Below are 22596 nucleotides of genomic sequence, written 5' to 3' on the forward strand. Positions count from 1 at the left end.
GAAACATAATAGTATCAGAAGTGAAGGATATTACATAGCTTCTTAATTTGCACAGTAGTCACATACAGTACAATAACTGCATAATAATAGAAATCCAAATAATTAGATCAGGACCACTTGTAAATGGCCATACCGAGCCCTCAACGTGCTGTTAAGGAGAGCCTGGGTTGTTTTTCCACTGCATAGCCAAGCCGTGTTACTTTTCGTCACACGCAACGAAAGACAGTGGTTATTCATTATTGTTATTAATGAACTCAGTTTGACAAAAGATTCACAAACGTATGGTGTTCAAAAATCAATAGACCAACCAGTACAGCTGTATCTTCTATCGCTATATTTTGTAAATATATTTAGGAATTTCTTTATAATCACACATTTTACTGGTTATATCGACTTAATAAAGTTCAATTTGTTCTGTTGAAGGGGAAAAAAGCAGTTTTGAAAAATATGATTTGCCAAAGATATCCCATTTAAGGATAGCTGTTGTTTTTTCTAGAGTTGTTTTTTGTTTAGGTGCTTAATAAAAGAAGCTGTGCCAACGGAACGAGAGCCGTAGTTGTATGTATGGTACGGCTGTATTTTGTACTATATTTTTGTAAATAAGTTTAGAATTGTTTTATTTTCTGCATTTTTGTTTCTTTATATTAATATAATAAAAGGTCAAGGATGAGAAATTTGGTAGAATTTGGTACTTTTGAGTGTGTGAGTTAAGTGTACTGTACCCCCGCTTTATGTCCATTTGCTTCAAATTGTCAGAAATTCGAGCATAAACTTTCAAATTTCTGACGCAAGACTACAGATCTTCCTGAACACTTCTGCCTGCCCACAGAGAAACTAGAGCCTGCACTTCCTCAACATCCCAAGGCGGTACTTTTCTCTCATCACACTTGCTGCCCGCCATGTTTGTTGTTGTCTTTCTGCAGTGTACTGATGACGAAGCTCCTTAACCCCACCCCTAGCCCGGCTTGGCTCCAAGCCAGATTCAGATGTCTTGTGAGGCCGGAGGTCAGTTAGGGTCTCGCTCAGTTTGACAAGCAGCCAGTGGAGAACCACCTGTACCGTACAGTACCGTACCGAGCCTTCACGGGTCGGATGTGCCAGTGGAGAGGAGTATTACAATACTGCAGCAACCTACAGTGCTTTGATTTAAGTGTAGAGGGAGACTGTGGGTGGGCTTTTAGATTTGTACCGGGTCGAGCATGGATTTTTCATGTTCACTTATGAATTACATCAATATTAATTATTTAATTTGTTAAAAATATATATTATCATTATATATCGTATTAATTCAATGGCACCGAGGCTTTTATTTTAAATTGATCAAAATGACTGTGGCGCTTAAGAGGACGGCCTTTACACGAGGGCAACCTTTATTAAAAATACTACGATTTTCAAACGCTGCAATACTTTATTACACGATTTATGACATTTTAGAAGTATCGCGGTTGCTTATTTTCTGTAATATGGTAGCCTACCTGTATGTAGCAGCATGTGTGGCTAACCTACTTTGACTACAGCACATTTATCAGTGATAGTTACTGAGAGCCTATTAGGTGGAAGTTGGAAGGTCAGGGGATCACTCTAAAAGCGAATCAGTAGTGTGTATTGATTGTTAAGGGGCGGGACAATGCTGGTGTTACAGTTAAATCAAAGACTGTGATTTAGATGTTTTTCTGCACCAAAAATTACCTCAGAATATCAGTTTGATTTCTGTAAAAACTACAATATATCCTACTCAGTTACTTTTATTCTCACTGTAACTTGCTTGTTTGCAATTTCTCTACAAGAGAAATCGAAACTAAATCTTCTCATAGATAGTAAGCATATTGTTTTTATTTGTATGGGAATTACAATTGAACTAAACACAAAGCAGAAAAACCACTATAAGAACTTAAGACTGCTGTTGTGTGCGTAGTTTGTCTTGCATTTTCTTTCAGAACTGTAACATAAAATAAAATGTGCTTACTCTGTGTGTGTGTGTGTGTGTACAATAGTTTTTAATCCGTGCTAGATTGTGGCTCCCTCGGGGGGTGTAACAGTCAGTGCTGCGCGTTTATTTGTTTACTGTGTGTGTTTTTTAGTAGGAGGAGAAAAAATTACCTTAATGTTTCTTTATTGATAGCGGCATTTATTTGGGGGCAGCCTCCATTATAAAATTGATATATGACTGTGGTGTCAATACGAGGGCGTCGCCAAATTGAAGTAATACGGTATATATATATATATATATATATATATATATATATATATATATATATATATATATATATATATATATATATATATTGTAAGGTACCAGGGAGGGGGTTAAAATCCTTCCCTGCTAAAAACCTTGTGAGAATGCACATTTGGGTGTTATGGGGTTTAATTGTAATTGTTTTAATGATTTAGTTAATCCTCGGCACCTGATCGTAATTATAAATTGGAGACAGGTGCAGGGTATTTAAAAGAGGCAGCCAGACTGATCGGGGCTGCTGAGTGAAGAGCCCGACTGCGTGTGTGTCCAGTCGTATTGAAGAGAGTGCTGAGAGAAGCCCGTTTTGGTGTTTGTCAGGTAAACGGCTTAGCCGTCCTGTGGTTTAGTGAGGAACCAGTCTATGTTTAGTCAGAGCTCCAAGAGGGAGCTAGGCATTTGTTTTGTTTTCATTTCTGTGTTTATTAAAAGTGCGCGTCAGCGCCGTAAAAAATCAATTTTTGTGTCCTGGGTCTATCTTAAAGGGACAACGAACTCCGTGAGTGCGAGGATCTTTTACATATGGTACCAGAAGTGTGTGTGGGCGCCCCTATGACCCAGTAAAATGGAAACCCTAGAGGATTTGGTCGCTTTGATGAAGAGAAACACTGCTGCCCAGATTGAGCAGAATAAGAGATGGAGATTGAAACTTGGACTGCCAGAGCCAGAGCCGACGGAGCTGGATCTGCTGCTCCAAAAATGGGAGCAGGCAAGACAAGCCCAGCCGCCGCTCCCAGAGCCCAGAGAAGAGGAGCCGCCGCTCCCAGAGCCCAGAGAAGAGGAGCCGCCGCTCCCAGAGCCCAGAGAAGAGGAGCCGCCGCTCCCAGCCGCCGCTCCCAGAGCCCAGAGAAGGAGGAGCCGCCGCTCCCAGAGCCCAGAGAAGAGGAGCCGCCGCTCCCAGAGCCCAGAGAGGGAGAAGCAATGAACAAAGAGGAGGAGGTGAGGTGCCCACCTCCATCACCCCAGCGAACCAGTCCGGCACTGCCAGTTGCGGTCCCTTGCCCCTTGCTCCTGGACACCCTGCCGGTCTTCCTAGACCTTCCTGCGCTGGACCTGGAGCCCAGGAGTCTGCAACATTGGCCACAGCTTTTCCCCTGGTTCCCTGCTCCGCTCTTCCCGAGCACCCAGACGTCGCTGGGCTGCTGCCAGACGTCGCTGTTGCTCCCCCTGTTCGCTGCTTCGCTCCCCCTGGGTGATCGGACATCGCTGCGCCGGTCCCCAGTGGAAGATCTCTGTCCACTGCTGCATCCTCCTGTTCCCCGGTCGTCACTTCGGTCGGCCCTGTCATCCCGGTGGGGTCCCTTGTCGCCGGTTCAGGGTCCCTTCCCGGAAGTGCCGGAAGGTTCGACCCACCCTCAAGTCCGCCCGTGGAAGAGGGCGGAAATGGACATTTCGGGACTTGAGTGTGGGTGGTTGTGTTTTAGGGGAGGGGGTGGCCTTGGTATGGCCGATCAGTGTTTCACACTTGAGGGGGAGGATGTGTAAGGTACCAGGGAGGGGGTTAAAATCCTTCCCTGCTAAAAACCTTGTGAGAATGCACATTTGGGTGTTATGGGGTTTAATTGTAATTGTTTTAATGATTTAGTTAATCCTCGGCACCTGATCGTAATTATAAATTAGAGACAGGTGCAGGGTATTTAAAAGAGGCAGCCAGACTGATCGGGGCTGCTGAGTGAAGAGCCCGACTGCGTGTGTGTCCAGTCGTATTGAAGAGAGTGCTGAGAGAAGCCCGTTTTGGTGTTTGTCAGGTAAACGGCTTAGCCGTCCTGTGGTTTAGTGAGGAACCAGTCTATGTTTAGTCAGAGCTCCAAGAGGGAGCTAGGCATTTGTTTTGTTTTCATTTCTGTGTTTATTAAAAAGTGCGCGTCAGCGCCGTAAAAGATCAATTTTTGTGTCCTGGGTCTATCTTAAAGGGACAACGAACTCCGTGAGTGCGAGGATCTTTTACAATATATATATATATATATATATATATACACACACATACATATATATATAACTGTACAGTAAATAAATATCTCAAACGAATTAAAAAAGCAAAAAGATGCGCTCTTCCATACACTGGAACATGTTTTATTTATTTCAGACATCCATTAACATATTAATACACATTACCTGGTGGCAGGGAGGCAGATTTTATAGGAAATTATGCATTTTACTTTATTATATCATTTACCTATACGTTTAAATTTTCTTCTGGCAGACAAACATTTTCACCTTTAAACATGTAAAAAAAATGGTTTGAATACCGAAATATTTTCCCCCCAGTACTTTATTCACTGGGGAACTGTGAAAATGCCAGATAGCAACCCCCTTCCTTTTGCCATACCAACTGCCAATGCGTTTCTATTGAACCTAATCAAAATTGACTGTACAATGTTCACTTATGAACCCAAGGGCCTTCAATTTACATGACCAGAGTGTGTCTGGTAGAAGGACTGCAGTCATTTCATTATTTATGTTAAATATTTACATGGGTTAGTGCTCTGAGATGCAGCATCCCAGTTATAAGGACGCACTGCCGTCAAGGTTGCAGTAAAACAATCATGAATACAGAACAAGCTTCACATTTGTTTTGGTTTGGAGTACAACAGAGCAAGAGGGCCGCCCTTTTTATCCTGGCCCCTCTTACATGATTCCTTAACAGGCACTTTTGTACACTTTCCATTCCCTCAGAGGTGAAAAGCGTTTCCAGTTTTCGATTGTTTTGATGGTTGATAGGGGAGGTGGGTCATTTTCACTGTAATGTGGAGGCTGTGCAGTATGAAAGCAATCCAAACGAGATGATTCAAACAAACAGGAAAAAAAAGGCAGCCAGCTCTGGGAGGAGGGAGCAGGAAGGCTGCCAGCACAGTGACGAGGCCCTGCTCTCTTCACAGGCCAGCAATGCCATTACAATTAGGAGCACCAGCCAGGCGGATATGTGGGGTTTGGATCAGCCCCAGCTAGATTCTGCATTTATTTGGTCTAGCTGCAATGTGGTTGTTTCGTGAACACCATAAAACTTTTCTGGGACCCCAGATTGAAATAAGGCATCTTACGGTGCATACAGTATGCTATGTAAGAGAGAACTATATACAGTATACTTAGGGCTATTTTTGTTTTATGTAAATCATTTTGGGGGCTTTTGCTTTTTATATATAGTATGAAATTATTGTTTTCAGTTACTACATGTTTTTCTGTCATACTATGTATAGTAACTTGACAGTACTTCAATTTTTCCTTCTTTCCTTTGCTCTCTTCCACAACAAAATCCTTATGGTCACAGGCATATTCTTCTGGGTTTTTTTTCGTCCCAAATTGAAATTGCTTAAATTCCACAAGCGTGTAAATCCTCCTTATAAACTGCTGTCCTCTGTTTCTTGTAATCTCATTCTAAATCTTGCAAGCATGTTGCAATCCTCCAATAGAAATGTAGGAATTTGCTGCCACTCTGTAGGTGGGGTGGGTTTAAAGTATTCAGAATGAATCAAGGAGAGACATTGCCCAACTGCACTGGGAAAGTTTTTTTTTCCTTTTGCTTTAGGTATTTAATTTCTTCTTTTCACAGGGAAAGGGGTCAAGTCCTTCTTTATACCAGGATTCTTCCCCTGTTAGCCTCCCTAAAGTAGCCCATATGTTTTGTAACTGGTGAGTTCAGTGACCCTTTTATATATTTTTAGGTCTTTACAGTGTAGTATGCAGGTCATTAGAGACCCCAAAGCAGACCTTTACGGCAAATCCTTAGGTAATGTGATGTATCTTTTCCCCTCCCTGAACAGCAATCCCCCGAGAGTACAGCAGCAATACCCATCCATCTAAGTGGTTAAGACCAACACAGCCAAGGAGGATGGAGAACGAGATCCACACAAAGAGCCCCTGGGAAAGAGTCTTTGCCTTCCATTTTGTAACAGCCCGTTTTTTATTTCTGTATGCAGCGGGTGATAAAGTAGGTGGAGGAGGAGGCAGATGCCTCATGGTCTCATGTCAGCATGCTTTAGGGAATAACAAGATACTGTATGACCTATGCTTCTCACCTTTAACCTTCTCCAAGTCGCAGCAACAAAAATATAGGCTGTGATATCAATCTACATAAACTATACTTGGTACACAGACAGTAGCCCTTTTTACAGAGACTTGTAAGACACTGAAGAGTGCTGGATGTATATTGCATTCTCAGAGTTGAAAGGTGGGAGATTGATTGGTTTAGTGGAAATTGTGTTATAGGCTGTCACCATTGTCACCTGAATAAAACCGTGTCCTCTGCCAAACAAAAGTAAAAGAAAAAAAAAAGGTATTACTGTAGAACTTGCACCAGAGATAACATTTTCCTTTTACATTGCAAAAATACATTTACAAAAACCTACAAGTAAAAGGGAATTTACTACCATTTAACAGATACAGTAACACATCACAAGACCTTCAATTTGATCTTAATAGGTAATAACTTTCTTAAATATGTATTCCAAAGTTATAATGGACATATACAGTTAAATATTGCATATTATTGTTATTCTAAAATAAGCAAAAAAATTATGACTTCATGTGTACAGTATTTTATAAAAAGGTTTTCATAAAATACTAAGGAAAAAAGGTTTACTGGATTTAATAAAAAATGTTTACTTTGGTGTGGAGGCCTAACTCATGTTTGTGAAAGAAGATAAAAGAGCATAAGAAAGTTTACAAATGAGAGACGGCCATTCGGCCCATCTTGCTCGTTTGGTTGTTAGTAGCTTATTGATCCCAGAATCTCATCAAGCAGCTTCTTGAAGGATCCCAGGGTGTCAGCTTCAACAACATTACTGGGGACTTGGTTCCAGGCGCTCACGATTTTCTGTGTAAAAAAGTGCCTCCTATTTTCTGTTTTGAATGCCCCTTTGTGTAATCTTAATTTGTGACCCCTGGTCCTTGTTTCTTTTTCCAGGTCAAAAAAGTCCCTTGGGTCGACATTGTCAATACCTTTTAGAATTTTGAATGCTTGAATTAGGTCGCCGTCTTCTTTGTTCAAGACAGAATAGATTCAATTCTTTTAGCCTGTCTGCATATGACATGCCTTTTAAACCTGGAACAATTCTGGTCACTCTTCTTTGAGGTCTTACTAATGCATTGTACAGTTTTAACATTACTTCCCTTGATTTAAATTCGACACTTTTCACAATATATCCAAGCATCTTTTTGGCCTTTTTTTATAGCTTCCCTACATTGTCTAGATGAAGACATTTCAGAGTCAACAAAAACTCCTAGGTCTTTTTCATAGATTCCTTCTCCAATTTCAGTATCTCCCATATGATATTTATAATGCACTTTTTTATTTTTTACCTTACACTTTTCTCTATTTAATGTCATTTGCCATGTGTTTGCCCAGTTCTGAATCTTGTCTAGATCATTTTGAATGACCTTTGCTGCTGCAACAGTGTTTGCCACTCCTCCTACTTTTGTGTCGTCTGCAAATTTAATAAGTTTGCTTACTATACCAGAATCTAAATCATTAATGTAGATTAGGAATAGCAGAGGACCTAACACTGATCCCTGTGGTAGTCCACTGGTTATCTCACTCCATTCTGAGGTTTCTCTTCTAATCAGTACTTTCTGTTTTCTACATGTTAACCACTCTCTAATCCATGTACATGTGTTTCCTTGAATCCCAACTGCGTTCAGTTTGAGAATTAATCTTTTGTGCGGGACTTTGTCAAAAGCTTTCTGGAAATCTAAATAAACCATGTCATATGCTTTGCAATTATCCATTATCGATGTTGCATCCTCAAAAAAATCGAGCAGGTTAGTTAGACACGATCTCCCTTTCCTAAAACCATGATGACTGTCTCCCAGAATACTGTTACCATATAGGTAATTTTCGATTTTGGATCTTATTATAGTTTCCATAAGTCTGCATATAATAGAAGTCAGGCTTATTGGTCTGTAGTTACCTGGTTCAGTTTTGTTTCCCTTTTTGTGGATCGGTATTACGTTTGTAATTTTCCAGTCTGTCGGTACAACCCCTGTTTGAGGAAGAATTCGAGGCAGGCATGGATAGTATCACTAAACTGTTTAATCTGCAAAAAGGCATGTCTTCTAAAACAAGGCTGCTGAGTTTTGCACAGCATGTGCAGTTATGAAGTGACCTTTACACAATGCCACTGAGGTGGATGACCTTCAACCTAACAACTCCATGCAATGCATAAACATACTAATCATCACAACCCCAAGATGGGACTCGACCCCTCTCACACCAATTTTACTGCAAATCAGCTGGGTTTCTACTGAACATTTGTTTTTATCATTTTTCTTCTGGTCCAAGGTAAGATAATGTAACAAGTAGCATGCAATCAGAAACATAGTACAATGTACCTCACATACTAAGCAAGACTGCAATATATTGTAGTGTAGGTCTACTTTAGTCAGTAAAGATTTCCCTTCAGAGTATTGAACCAGCAAGAAACTAGTCTGAACAATAACTGTACTGCAACCACAGTTTTTTGTTGCTGTTGTTATTTTATACCTTCAATATGGTTGTATTCCACTCGGAAAACTTGTATCTGCATTTCACTTTATAGAGACTGTCCTTTATCTATGCTTTTACCCAATGGGTACTACAGTCATTTGAAGCAGGAGGAAAGCCATTGGAATGATATAAAAGTTGAAAGAACCAATTTTAGTTTATTTTTTTGTTCTGGTACTGGGAGGTTAGATCTCAATACTGACGTGAAGGATCAGTCTTTTGCCTTATAGAAGCTGATACAAAAAATGAAGTCAAATTGTGCCAACATATGTGTTGGTTTTGTGCTGCGGCCTACAGTAGCATTCTGCTGCTTCTAAACCCCATCCTTCTTTTAAATTGAGTGTGAACACCATACCATCTGTTGGTGCGCTAGGAATAAGTCAATACAAAATAGAATTATTCCAGTATGACTGTACTGTGAGCTGTGAGGAAAGCCTAAACAGTAGAGAGGATAAATGCATGCAGCAAAGTGTCAAGATTCAACCATGTTGTCAAGTCATACAGAGAAATTTCAGAGAAAACCGACACTTTTGCAAGGATCGCTGTTTTTTTGTTGATGGTCTGACCACCCACTGCTCAGTTTAAGCCCTTTTACAATAGCCACTATTTGTTCAACTAAACCAGGACAGTTTCAACACCTTGGCTTCGCTTTTGCAGTGCTGTAAATACCCCCCACACCTGCCTGCTGGCTGCCTGCCTGCCTGCTCTCACCAGGATCAATTCTGGCAGCACTGTGTTATTCATAAGCCTGAAGCAAAAACTGTCAGTTTCTTACACCAGACATTGTGTTATTGTTGTTTCTGCTATGCAATTAGCATAGTGCCTAATTTACCTGTCTTCTGACTCCACAGTTTTTGTATATATACATTTTTGGTCTACAGTACTTATCCGAGAACACTGGCACACACAGCTGCTGGATGTGGGAATGTACTGAGACCAATTCTCAACATGTTTGGGAAATGGCTGCTTTGGGGCGCCTGCAACCTTTGTGGGATACAGTTTCCGAAAAGAAAGGCAAAGTACCAAGGATTATTAGTTCCGCTCTGAAATCTCTGAGAATTGAGCCCTGGGTCTACAAAATAAATTACTGTCACTGCCCTGGCTGAAAAACTTGAAGGAATGGAGCAACCAGGGCTTGTAAAGTGAACCAATTCATCCTCTTCTTCAAACAGACCTTTAACTGCAGTTCAATAACCACACTTTCCCACAGATATCATCTGAACATGTCTATAAATAAATGAAGCACACATTTAAAAGTCAATGTTTTGGATCATGTTTTTCCTAAATCCTGGGAGATGCTGTAATGCAGATGTTCAAATGTAACCCAGTCCAAAGAGTGCTAGTTTAAAAGGGCCGAGAAGTAAACAAACATCTCCACCCTAGATTTAAAATACTTGTCTTTTGTGTTTGTTTTTTTTTTAAGAAAAGATCTTAAAGCAAGCTTTGGCAGATTAACAATGGGTCAGTTAGGGTTATTTGCAGTTACGCAGTACAGTAATGGATTTAAAATGTTGCCCATGAATCAATGTAATCTGAACTGAATAAAATGCAAATCTTAATACACAAAGACGGTTCTTTCAGTAAACACAAAATGTTAATTCAGGCATTTATTTAAAACAGCCGGTCAATTCCTGTAAATTGTGTTGTGGTATGCAATGCAACTACCAAGAAAAAAAGTACAAATCTGAAACAAAACATTTCCCACAAGAAAACCACTTCTAATTTGGGTTACTAACAGTCCAATGCTAATTTAAGTACAGAAACACAATTTGCCCTACTGTACATGCTACTCTTTCTGAGATTTAAAAAAAGCAAATGTAGTAATGTTTCACTAAAAGTATATTGGTTATACCATCTATGGTACTACTTACCTAGGTGCAAAACCTAATTACAGATTTATTTCGTGAAGAAAAAGCTAACATGCTTTCATATATATATACTATAAAGCACATTATTGTCTGAATGTTGATTTAAAAAAATTTTCATACTAGGCCTACTAATACATTAGTACAGTGGGATTCCAACACTAATAAAGGATTGATGGTAAAAAAAAAAAAGCCTTAAAATTAAGTTTAAAAATATAATATTAATGTCATCAAGCTCAAGCGCTTTGTGATGGCGGTCCACTAAGAAAGGCGCTATATAAGGATTGATTGAAAAATAAAAGATTGATAGTAAGCCTGTAATCCACAGAATGCTTAAAACAACAGGAATACAGCCATCCAAGGTAATCTTCAATCAGCAACAACCACCGCTCAGAGCAAGCATGCATCAACCCTGAGCCTTTCGGCATGATTGAGATTCCTGAAGTGAATGTGTGAGATAGCTTTGTTTCTTATTGGAATACTTCAGAAGCTTCCAGATGCCAGAGTGAAACAGGTGCGAAAAGCACAGTCTCGTTCGGCACTACAGAGAGCAGGCATCTCCACCTACAGTTGTTAAAGACCTTTAGTTATTGCCTCGGGGCCCCCAAGCCCACGCTATCTGATCCGTTTAGGATGAAAAGAGCCCACTTTAGCAGGACATATGGCTTAAATAATATATCGAGAGATTTATTTTAGGAGCGTTTGAAACACAAGTCAGACTGGACCCACCCTTTTTATTCTGCCATTATCAAAGCCTTCTATTTTGACCACATTCAACTTCTATTGCAAATCATATCCAGGGCAAAATTAGAGCCAGTGAAGCACGCTAATACCAGTTGGAGCCTACTATTACTATAATTAGGGTAAAATAATTCAGACTTTAACCTCCAAATATTAATGTCTTAGTAGGACCCTAAAAATAAATAAATAAATAAATAAATAAATAATAAAAACATCTACATACCAGATACTGTTTAAAAATCATCACAAATCAATATCTACTGTAATTCATAGTGTCTGTCAAGAAGAAGAGTTTGTGTTCTCAAATGACGAGAACTATTTTAAAAAGGTAGGCCAGAGGACCTTAAGATCTGCAAGGATATTACGCAATGTCAAGTACTACAGTAATCTTTGTGTATAGGAACACCCCCTAAGAGAACACTTTGCTAAGGGAACACCCTTGTGGTGAAACAGAATTTTTCTCATTGTAAATGCTCCGGGTAAAGGAACAGGAATTCGCTTAAAAGAACACCTTCTTGGCACCAAGGGGTACAGGACTGTTTTGTAAAAAAGCGACTTGTCATCGCGACAGTGTCTTGAGGCACACTGGTTGGTTTATTAAATCTTTCCAGAACCGTCGTCATATCATTGGCTCGTTTTGTGTTTTGATTTCATCGAGTGCACCTCATCACTACAAAATGGCACGTAAACAAAATGGCACGTAAACAAAAAGGCGAAACGTGCCACTGTTTCTCTTGCTACACAAAGTTGGAAATTGTTCGAACTCTTGAAAAAAAACTTGAATCAGACACAAGTCGCTGAGCAATTTGGCGTTTCCCGTTCTGGCGAGTTGCTTCGCCATTCTGTTAAATACTGTGCATGTCTCACGGCTGGATTAACCTGTACGCAAAAGACACTAGTGTAGTGCCCCCAGCAGAACTGGGGCCCCCGCAAGGTCGCCATTTGTTTGGGACATTTTACAATAGCTGCGTGCGGGTGGAAGAAAGGCGCACAGAAGCTTGCTTTTGGTTAATTTTGTTCTTTTATGACGGCTAGCTTTTTTATGTCTGTGATCCATATTGCATCATTTTGTGTTTTATGGTCCCACTGATGTTTGAATGTTAATTAAAATGATCATTAACAACAGTGAAATTTAATTCTTATCACTCGCATGTGATTTCTGTCATACAAGGCAATAATGCATACACAGTTTAACAAGCCTCAACTATGATCAGCACAGAAAAAGCCTAGTGCTCAGAGATGTTATCTAATTCAATTCAAAGACAATTTCTCATTATTATTGATTGCTATTGAAAAAATGCGTGAATTGGAAACAAAGTAAAAGTTAGGAAATATCACCATGCAGGTTTTTAACAGGTGCTGTGAAAGAGCGGGCTGGAAATGTCTGCTCCGCTCCCCTGCTCCATGTACAATTGGTTTGCTCCACTCCCCCGCTCCATATACAATTGGCTCGCTCCGCTCACACTCTGTCCTCAACGCAGGGCCGGGTTAAACAATATGCCAAGAACACCATTCGCCATAATATGCAAAGGACCTGCATTTTGTAATGTGTATAGCAGTGCTGTGTTAATTTCGTTTGACAATTAGTTTATTAACATTAAGTTAACCCTAAGTAATGTCCATTATTTTTGCCTCTGCCATTGTGGTAGCCTGAAACACACCCGCCAGCTAATTTTATAGTACATAGCGATTTAAGCTTTTTGACTGTGTTGTTTTGCTTTAATTTTATTAATGTTAGTTTGTCTGTTACTTTATTATTATAGTTTAATTTCATATTTTGATGCACATGCATCGTGACAAGTAATACATATGTATTTATTTATTGATTCATATTGTGTCTCTTGGCTAACTCTGTCTTCGAGAACACTTCCCTTGCTTCCCGAGGGGTGTTCTCTTCGCTGAATACTACTGTACTCAAAGAAATAATAGATCTGTGCTTCACAAACTTTTTTTAATGCATTAAGAATTTTTTGGGAGGGTTCTGGGTAAAAAAAAAACATCATGGCAACTGCATACAAACAGTAAAGGAGTTGTGTAAATTATTCCTGAATAAAACTCCCACTTAAACAGGCATACAGGAAGCCTGTAGTCCTGGTCTACAAACCCAAAGAGAACAAAACCAGAGTAAAACCTCACAAGGCAGTCTAAGTTACTGTAAACCTGCAAACAGGGCTAAAGTAAGCCTCTGCTGGTAGGCCTCTGTGTAGCTGAAATGGGGTTTTGACATGTTGAAATTAAGCCCCATCAAGCAATCTTTCTTAAGACTCATTTTTAGATTTAAACTTTAGTTAAACCAGTTTAAGTGCAATAGAGCAATTGACCCCCAGAGTTATTTTATTGAAACTTAACATAAGTGTTTTTTTTTAGTTTTTTTTAAATGTTAATTGGTGATAAATGTTTTGTGAATATAGTCTAGCCCAGTGGTTTTCAACCTGTGGTACGCATGCCAGTACTGGTACATGACAGGTTTGCAACCGGTACACACTGGTTCTTTACGATGATATTATTCCTCAACCACAATACTCCCTTAATCGCACATCGTAATGTCTCAATCTGTTTGAACCACTGAAATCACAGAGAATCACGATCGTGGAACTATTGTCGTATAATTAGATTATGCTGTCACATTTTCAGTGAGAAAACCGGTTGTAATGGGGTAGGTCTCAGTTTTACAACAGCCATTTAAGATTTCACATATTTACTGGTACTCCCAGTGGCCCTTGCTTGAGACCCTGGTACTTGAGATGAAGAGGTTGAAAACCACTTGTCTAGACTTTTGAGTGCTGCTGCAACAATTCTTATGAAAGAACAGACAAACCTGTTCTGACAAAGATTGTAAGCAAGACTGATTTCTGGAAAATATTCAGACTTCTTAATAAAAAATAACAACAACAAACAACAACAACAACAACAACAACAACATGATACATTGAGTTGTGAAAATCTGTTTTTCTACTGGTACTGGAAACAGAATAACAGTTTGAATATTCTTAAACTGCTAAAATAGTTTTTTTTTTTTTAAAAATCATTATTTTGAACAACTTGAATGTTGTGACTCTGTTCTACTGTAGCAGGATCCCTCCCACATTCACAAATGTTACAGTGGATTTGAACCCTACGTAGTATTTATATCAGTCATTACAAAGGGTGAAGATAAGAAGAAAACATACATGTTTTAACAGAACCTCCTCAAAACAAAAGGCTAATCGAAGCTGAAACAGCCCTTGCTGTAAAGTACGGTATAAGCCCCACTGTCCTAAAAATGTTACTCCGATAAAGTTAAGCATGAACACTTGGAACATTGCCAACAGACCTTTTTCTCGTACCAGTGGAATCACAGTTCAGTCACCCGAACCTGCTTCACTTTAAGTTACACTGAACACAGTCACAGGATATTAGGTTACATTTTTACATTGAACACAGTCACAGGATATTAGGTGTTCTGTGGCTGCATTTGTCCAAGGGCCAAATGTCTGCAAATCATTGCCTGCCCTGGGCCCCTTTTGTCTAAGGCAAGCAGACATGCAGTCAGGTTTCAAACTCAGTGTGCAGAAGCATGGAGAGAGATGTCTCCAGACATGTCTTGCTGCTGAATAAACAAGAGTTGCAGTGCTGTTAAATTGGTGGGTTTAGCAACAGGGCCCCCTAGCGGCATGTTCTGTGTACTAGTGTAGAAATATGTGTGACAGTTTGCAACAAGAAGATTGATTTGGTCAATATAGTACATTTACAATACCAGTCGTTTATCTTCACAGCATGAGCAATATATATATAATATATTTTGTTATTTCAAATTTTAAGTAAACCAGAAAAAATAAAATAAAGCTTATGGTACAATCAAAAATCAAATTTAGGAAATTTAAATTAAATTAAAAAGAAAAACATTTATGATTCTACACTTCTTTTCTGGTATTTGAATAGAACATAGAGAACAGCTCAATATCCCTGTGTAATGTTCCTTATTCTATATGCATTATTACACAGAGTAACTTATTACAAAATATAGGAACAAAGAAAAGTATCAGAGCTAATACAAGAGCAGCATAAGACGGCAAAACTCCATTGAGGCATACACTGACCTACTGTATATTGTAGCTTTAGCTGCCTTTAGTTTGTCTCGCAGAGCACCGCATCAAATTACATGCATTTTCTCTTGGCCAATAGTCTGACTAATACAAACCTGGATTGGTTTTATGAGGCACCTCCCTCACTTTCATATAAGAACATAAGAACATAAGAAAGTTTACAAACGAGAGGAGGCCATTCGGCCCATCTTGCTCGTTTGGTTGTTAGTAGCTTATTGATCCCAAAATCTCATCAAGCAGCTTCTTGAAGGATCCCAGGGTGTCAGCTTCAACAACATTACTGGGGAGTTGATTCCAGACCCTCACAATTCTCTGTGTAAAAAAGTGTCTCCTATTTTCTGTTCTGAATGCCCCTTTTTCTAAACTCCACTTGTGACCCCTGGTCCTTGTTTCTTTTTTCAGGCTGAAAAAGTCCCTTGGGTCGACACTGTCAATACCTTTTAGAATTTTGAATGCTTGAATTAGGTCGCCACGTAGTCTTCTTTGTTCAAGACTGAACAGATTCAATTCTTTTAGCCTGTCTGCATATGACATGCCTTTTAAGCCCGGAATAATTCTGGTCGCTCTTCTTTGCACTCTTTCTAGAGCAGCAATATCTTTTTTATAGCGAGGTGACCAGAACTGCACACAATATTCAAGATGAGGTCTTACTAGTGCATTGTACAGTTTTAACATTACTTCCCTTGATTTAAATTCAACACTTTTCACAATGTATCCGAGCATCTTGTTAGACTTTTTTATAGCTTCCCCACATTGTCTAGATGAAGACATTTCAGAGTCAACAAAAACTCCTAGGTCTTTTTCATAGATTCCTTCTCCAATTTCAATATCTCCCATATGATATTTATAATGTACATTTTTATTTCCTGCGTGCAGTACCTTACACTTTTCTCTATTAAATGTCATTTGCCATGTGTCTGCCCAGTTCTGAATCTTGTCTAGATCATTTTGAATGACCTTTGCTGCTGCAACAGTGTTTGCCACTCCTCCTACTTTTGTGTCGTCTGCAAATTTAACAAGTTTGCTTACTATACCAGAATCTAAATCATTAATGTAGATTAGGAATAGCAGAGGACCTAATACTGATCCCTGTGGTACACCGCTGGTTACCACACTCCATTCTGAGGTTTTTCCTCTAATCAGTACTTTCTGTTTTCTACATGTTAACCACTCCCTAATCCATGTACATGTGTTTCCTTGAATCCCAACTGCGTTCAGTTTGAGAATTAATCTTTTGTGCGGGACTTTGTCAAAAGCTTTCTGGAAATCTAAATAAACCATGTCATATGCTTTGCAATTATCCATTATCGATGTTGCATCCTCAAAAAAATCAAGCAAGTTAGTTAGGCACGATCTCCCTTTCCTAAAACCATGTTGACTGTCTCCCAGTACCCTGTTACCATATAGGTAATTTTCCATTTTGGATCTTATTATAGTTTCCATAAGTTTGCATATAATAGAAGTCAGGCTTACTGGTCTGTAGTTACCTGGTTCAGTTTTGTTTCCCTTTTTGTGGATCGGTATTACGTTTGCAATTTTCCAGTCTGTCGGTACCACCCCTGTGTCAAGAGACTGCTGCATGATCTTGGTTAGCGGTTTGTAAATTACTTCTTTCATTTCTTTGAGTACTACTGGGAGGATCTCATCCGGCCCAGGGGATTTGTTTATTTTAAGAGCTCCTAGTCCCTTTAACACTTCTGCCTCAGTTATTTAAAACTGGATAGGAACTGGATGACATGTGGGGCATGTTGTCAGTATCTTCCTTTGTAAAAACTTGTGAAAAGTAATCATTTAATATATTTGCTATTTTTTTTTCTTCATCTACGATTTTGCCATTTGTATCTCTTAAACATTTAATCTCCTCTTTGAATGTTCTCTTGCTGTTGTAATATTGGAAAAACATTTTGGAATTGGTTTTAGCTCCCTTAGCAATGTTCATTTCTATTTCTCTCTTGGCCTTTCTAACTTCCTTTTTGACTTGCGTTTGCAGTTCTGTGTACTCTTTCTGCGTACTTTCTTTTTGGTCCTTTTTTAATGCTCTGTAAAGTGCCTTTTTTCGCTGAATATTTTTTTAAATTGATCTATTAAACCATTTTGGCAATTTAGTTTTACATTTAGATTTGTCTACTTTAGGGATATAATTGTTTTGTGCCTCTAGTACTACATTTTTGAAGAACAACCATCCTTCTTCTGTGGGTGTTTTCTCTATTTTACTCCAATCTACTTCTGTTAGTCTCTGTTTCATACCTTCATAGTTTGCTTTTCTAAAATTGTAAACCTTAGCTTTAGTCTTTACTTTTGGGGATTTAAAAAACACTTCAAATGAGACCATGTATATATATATATATATATAGTATATATATAGTAGTATATATAGTAGCAGGCTTGTTTCAGTGAACACCCTCCTAGTCTGTAAAGCACAATCCTGACAATTAATGGTTGAATGGCAGAGCAGGGCTTCCATTGGCTGAATAGTGAAAAGGTAGCATAAACAAGGCCAATTTACACATTTCACTTAGAACAGAAGAACAGGCCATGGAGGCTTGAAAATCTAATCTGAAGAGCAGCTTCTGAGGCTCATGTCCATTAAGCAGAACAGCCTTGATGTTTTATTGAACCGATGTGAGGAAACACCGCCCCACTGAGACCCTGAATGAAAACCCTTCTGCCTCCGATACTCCGTTTCTATGTTAATTTACCAACCCACATTGGTTGCCAAGCCGAGTTTTCCATCTTTTCTGACCCTTTCCCAAAGCAGGATGTGTAGAAGTATGTCACAACACTGACGATCAAGTGACAAATGGACGTGAACATTGAATCCACATCCGGGGTAAGCAGGCTCTCCAGCCTGTAATATTCCCGCATCGTGCTTTTTTGGTAACATAAAAGCTTTAATGAATTGTTAGGATTATCGGAATCAAAGCAATAGCGTCCAGCCTTTCGGTTTTGTAAACAAATGAATGCGAAATTAGCTGCAAGGCTTGCTGGGAAAGAATCATCAGTCAGATTTGCACTGCATGGAAACACTGAACTGAGGTGACTATCAAGAGGGGTTCGTGACGAATGCGGGTGAAACCGAATCAGCTCTCATTGGCGTGCTCATGGAAACAAGTTACTTTTCTGTTCCTTTGGTAGGAGAAGATGACTTCTCTTTTCAAGCTGCAGTGTGTCAGAATGCTGCGATGGATGCTGTGCAGTAACCCAAAGTAATTCAGTGAACCAAACAGATCCCAAGCCCATCCGTGAAAAACCCTTGTATGCTGGTCAGGCTACACTAGCTTTTCCATTTCTTTGAACCAGCTGGCTACAGTGTTGTCTTTGAAACACTTACCCTGAAGGTTACTGGCACTGTAGAATCTATTTATTTCTGGACAGTGTGACAGCCTCCCACAAAATTGATTCTTCAAAATGTTCTTCTCCACACAGCCTAGTGACATGAATCTCATGGTGAAGCGTCAGTTTTAATGAAAGTCATGTCACAGTAGAGAGAGACCCAAGAGCAAATAGAGCATTCTTTGTTTGACATGAACATCAAAAATATACTGCAGTGCTATCATTAGAGTCTAAAGGTACCACACAACTACCTGGAAAAGGATTTAAAAAACAAAAACTGGACTCAAATGGCAGCAAAGAAAACAACATGTGCTGTGTGGAACTACGTTGATATAAGGGACATTGAAAAGCCAAGGATACATTTTCACTAGTCACCCTTTCCTTTTCCACTAGGGGTCACTCGAAGGTCAATATGTGCAGCGTAAATGTAATTCGTGTTCTTTTGGAAGTGTATTTATTTATTTGATTGTTTATTTTAATGGCTTCGGTTTAACAATTCTAGGCATATACAAACGGAATTCTAGTCCACTTCTGCTCTACTGGAAGGTGGTAAATTCGTGGGTAATACATTTGTTTTGGGGCTGGGTTTAAATCTGACTGCTGATCTCATGTGTGCAACGCAGGGCTGATCGTGATTTAATCAACCGAGTGCAAACGTTGCTGGCTTTTTTTTTATAGCGCATTTTACAGGAAATCCACGTGTTATTCATCAACCACTTATCAAGGGTAATCGTAATACGATAACGACAGACAGGTGGTTAACACACATAGACGATGATTCCCAAAATAGTTGTGTCCCGGCGGTGTATCTTAGGGTGACACAATACAATTCACAATCTACTGACATAACTTTGCAAAGTAACGAAGCGATTAATGTAAGTTCAGAATTTTCAACAAAAAGCCCCTCAACTCACCTGTCCAAGTTTTCTGCTCAGGGATATAATAATATTTGTTTCCGAGAGTATCCGTCCCCATGTGCTGTTTTACTATTCCAAACGTTCTCCGTAATAAAGCTCCGATTTTGCTCATGTTTAAATATTAACAAGAAAGAATACAACTGTTTATGCAATTGCATTACCCTCCCCAGTTTATTTCCATGTAACACACGTCCTGGAAAATACCGTTGTTTACTATTGGCTGTACTGTTGCCGTTTTACTCTTTACAGCCAATCAAAAGCTGTGTTGTTTGGATGACCTTTCACATGCCAATATGGCTGAGCCCTGTCAAGCAGTTTGTTATGAAGCATCGTTCTCGTTTTTGTTATTTAATTATTTTGATTAGAGATTTATTTTTCGATTTCTAATTTACCGTTGGGTATTTTGTTTACGAACCTGTTTGATCTCTTATATTCAAATATGAACTCGTTATGTTTTTGCTTAACACTCAGTCATTACTTAATAATATAACAAATATGATTTACAGTCTCTGATGACACAGCATGTTGAGGTTGCTGTCAGCTAGACACACTGGATTAGATGAAGTTAAGACTTCATTACTGCATTCTGTTTTTCTATTATTGACAGGGCGATGGGAAAGTCATCTACCATCAGAGCTCATTACATAGCCTGTCTGGGCTGTAAGTGTACTGTGATTTAAAAAAAAAAAAAAAAAAACTTTTTACAGCTGCATTACGCTAGCTCCTTAACAATGACACAAATTAGTATTTCCTATCGGTTTTTGTAGCGGTACATCTGTTTAAAAGAAAATCAACGCTATACACTGTACACTACAACATATTTCTTACTCTTTTGCATCGACATCCATAAAGGTACTAATATCAGATCATGGGCAAAACTTAAGTGCGACGATGACGTTTTGTATGTTGGAACACACTGTCAGGTCTTCGTAGTGCTAGAGCCCTGCTTGACGTGCACAGCCCACCCAAGTTATATATATATATATATATATATATATATATATATATATATATATATATATATACACACACACACACACACACACACACACACACACACACACACACACACACACACAGTACTATTCTGTTCTGTTTGCTGTTTTCTATTTATTTACCTTTTCTTCCCACTAGATGTCGCTGTTTGTCTGTCGAAGGGGAAAAAGATTACTTATAGTGGCTAAAAATTTAAGATCAGTGTGTACTTCAGTACTCTGAAGAAAGCACTGACTAAACTTTGTCTGCTTGGCTTTCCTAAAAGTTTTACTTTTGAATTTTGTTGGAGTATTTAAAATGTATAGTTTTTATAATTTGCTTAGTTAGACCTTTTTACTTGTTTTCAGCTCTGAACAGTTGCATATTTCATGTTAGCTATAACATTTTATAAGTAAATTGAACTGCAACTGTTTAAGAGCTGAAAACAAGTAAAAAGGTCTAATTAAGCAAATTATCAGTTCAATTAAGGGTCTAATTAAGTAATTGAGCGCTCGGATGGAATGAAAACCAGCAGCCACAGCCTTAATGTAGGGTGACATCGAGCCACTGGCCCTGTGACTCCAATCCTTGCACTCTCGTTTTGTTTTTCACAAGGCTTGACTAGAACATTCCCGTCATTTGTTTCAAAAATTAGAATTCCTTCACTGGGTAATTAATGGACATGGAGAGGTCTCACTAAGTGGATTGTTTATCCTGCATAGCACAGCATCACATTGAACTAGGGGCTTATGTTTTTAGCTGTTCTTTCTTAAACTAATTCCATTAGTAATCCGACTTCAATTTAAATGCTTCCTTTGATCCCAGCATGCACATCATGTATGGAAATACAGCTTATATTTTCCATCTAACTTTATTTTGGCTGTATTTTTATTCATGTAGATATAATTGAATTGCTGTTATATGAAACCCAATTTATATTCTGGAGGTACCATTTAGTCTACCCCAACCACATAACCATGATTGAATTTGATTAGTCTGGATGATGTCAATGCAGTCATGGAACAAACCAAGAGGGGGGGGGGGGGGGGGGGTAGTGTCCTTAATACAGGCTACAAGTGGAGAGTTAACAACCTATTTTAATAATAGTGTTACTATTTGGGATTTCTTTTGTATTGTCTGTTCATACAGCGATGTACATTTACTGTGTTTGTTGTTCTGTAGTTACATGTGTTTAAACAGCGTAGTATTTTTTAAACTTTATACAGTGTTAGGAGGATCTTGAATTGATATTCAAATAGTAAACTGATGCACCCATTACCCGATGATCAATTTGAAATTAATACAAAAGTTAAATAGAAAGATGACTACAAATACCAAATCAAGTCTACTTTGTCATTAAAACTATGTGTATGCTAGTTTAAACATAGAAATGGCTATTTACACCGATGGTTTAAATGTTTAATCTATTTTAGAGCCTTAAATACATTTACCAACTTTATCCTTTTATTTTTTCAACTGCTTTAAGAAAATATTATCATTTTCATCCTGTGCTGGTGGTGCTGTTTTGAGAATTCTGGTGTACCCTGGCAACACAGAGCATTACATAACATAGTAGGGATGGAAATAAGACTCCCATTGCACAGGAGTTTGATCCATTCCTGGTTTTACTATGAGTTTAATAAGATACACCTCAGCTTGTTACCAGTATATTAGGGCTAATAAAGCACAAATTAAAATCTGGAATGGGTGAAACTGCTCTGCAATCTGAGTCTTATTTCCATCCCTGCATAGGCCACTTGAAGAAATTACTCTTACCTACATTTAGAAATTTTTTTTTTTCAAGATTGAAATGTAATTTAGTTTACAAGTTCAATTTCTTTAGTTTTCTGTATTTCTGTCTGTAAAAATGCAGCGTCATATTTTAATAATTTACCTGGCAGCAGTGTTTATATCTGCCAGCAGCTTAGATCAATTGAATAGAATCTGAACTTGTCTTTCAAAGTTATGG

The 22596-nt window shown here is 38.7% G+C and overlaps 1 protein-coding gene across 2 annotated transcripts in view; it reads right to left on the reverse strand.

The window, feature by feature from the left end:
- Nucleotides 1–19880, reverse strand: part of LOC121300787 (NADH dehydrogenase [ubiquinone] 1 alpha subcomplex assembly factor 2-like) — a 44136-nt gene extending 24256 nt beyond the window's left edge. The window contains exon 1 of one of the 2 annotated variants that reach the window (XM_041229669.1): nucleotides 19650–19880. In XM_041229669.1, the coding sequence (XP_041085603.1) occupies nucleotides 19650–19764 (115 nt within the window). In that variant the 5' untranslated portion in view covers nucleotides 19765–19880. The remainder of the gene's footprint in view (nucleotides 1–19649) is intronic. The other variant, XM_041229661.1, reaches the window with a different exon arrangement.
- Nucleotides 19881–22596: the final 2716 nt, after the last annotated feature.

The sequence above is a fragment of the Polyodon spathula genome, chromosome 2, assembly GCF_017654505.1.
Source record: "Polyodon spathula isolate WHYD16114869_AA chromosome 2, ASM1765450v1, whole genome shotgun sequence".
NCBI classification, from domain to species: domain Eukaryota; kingdom Metazoa; phylum Chordata; class Actinopteri; order Acipenseriformes; family Polyodontidae; genus Polyodon; species Polyodon spathula.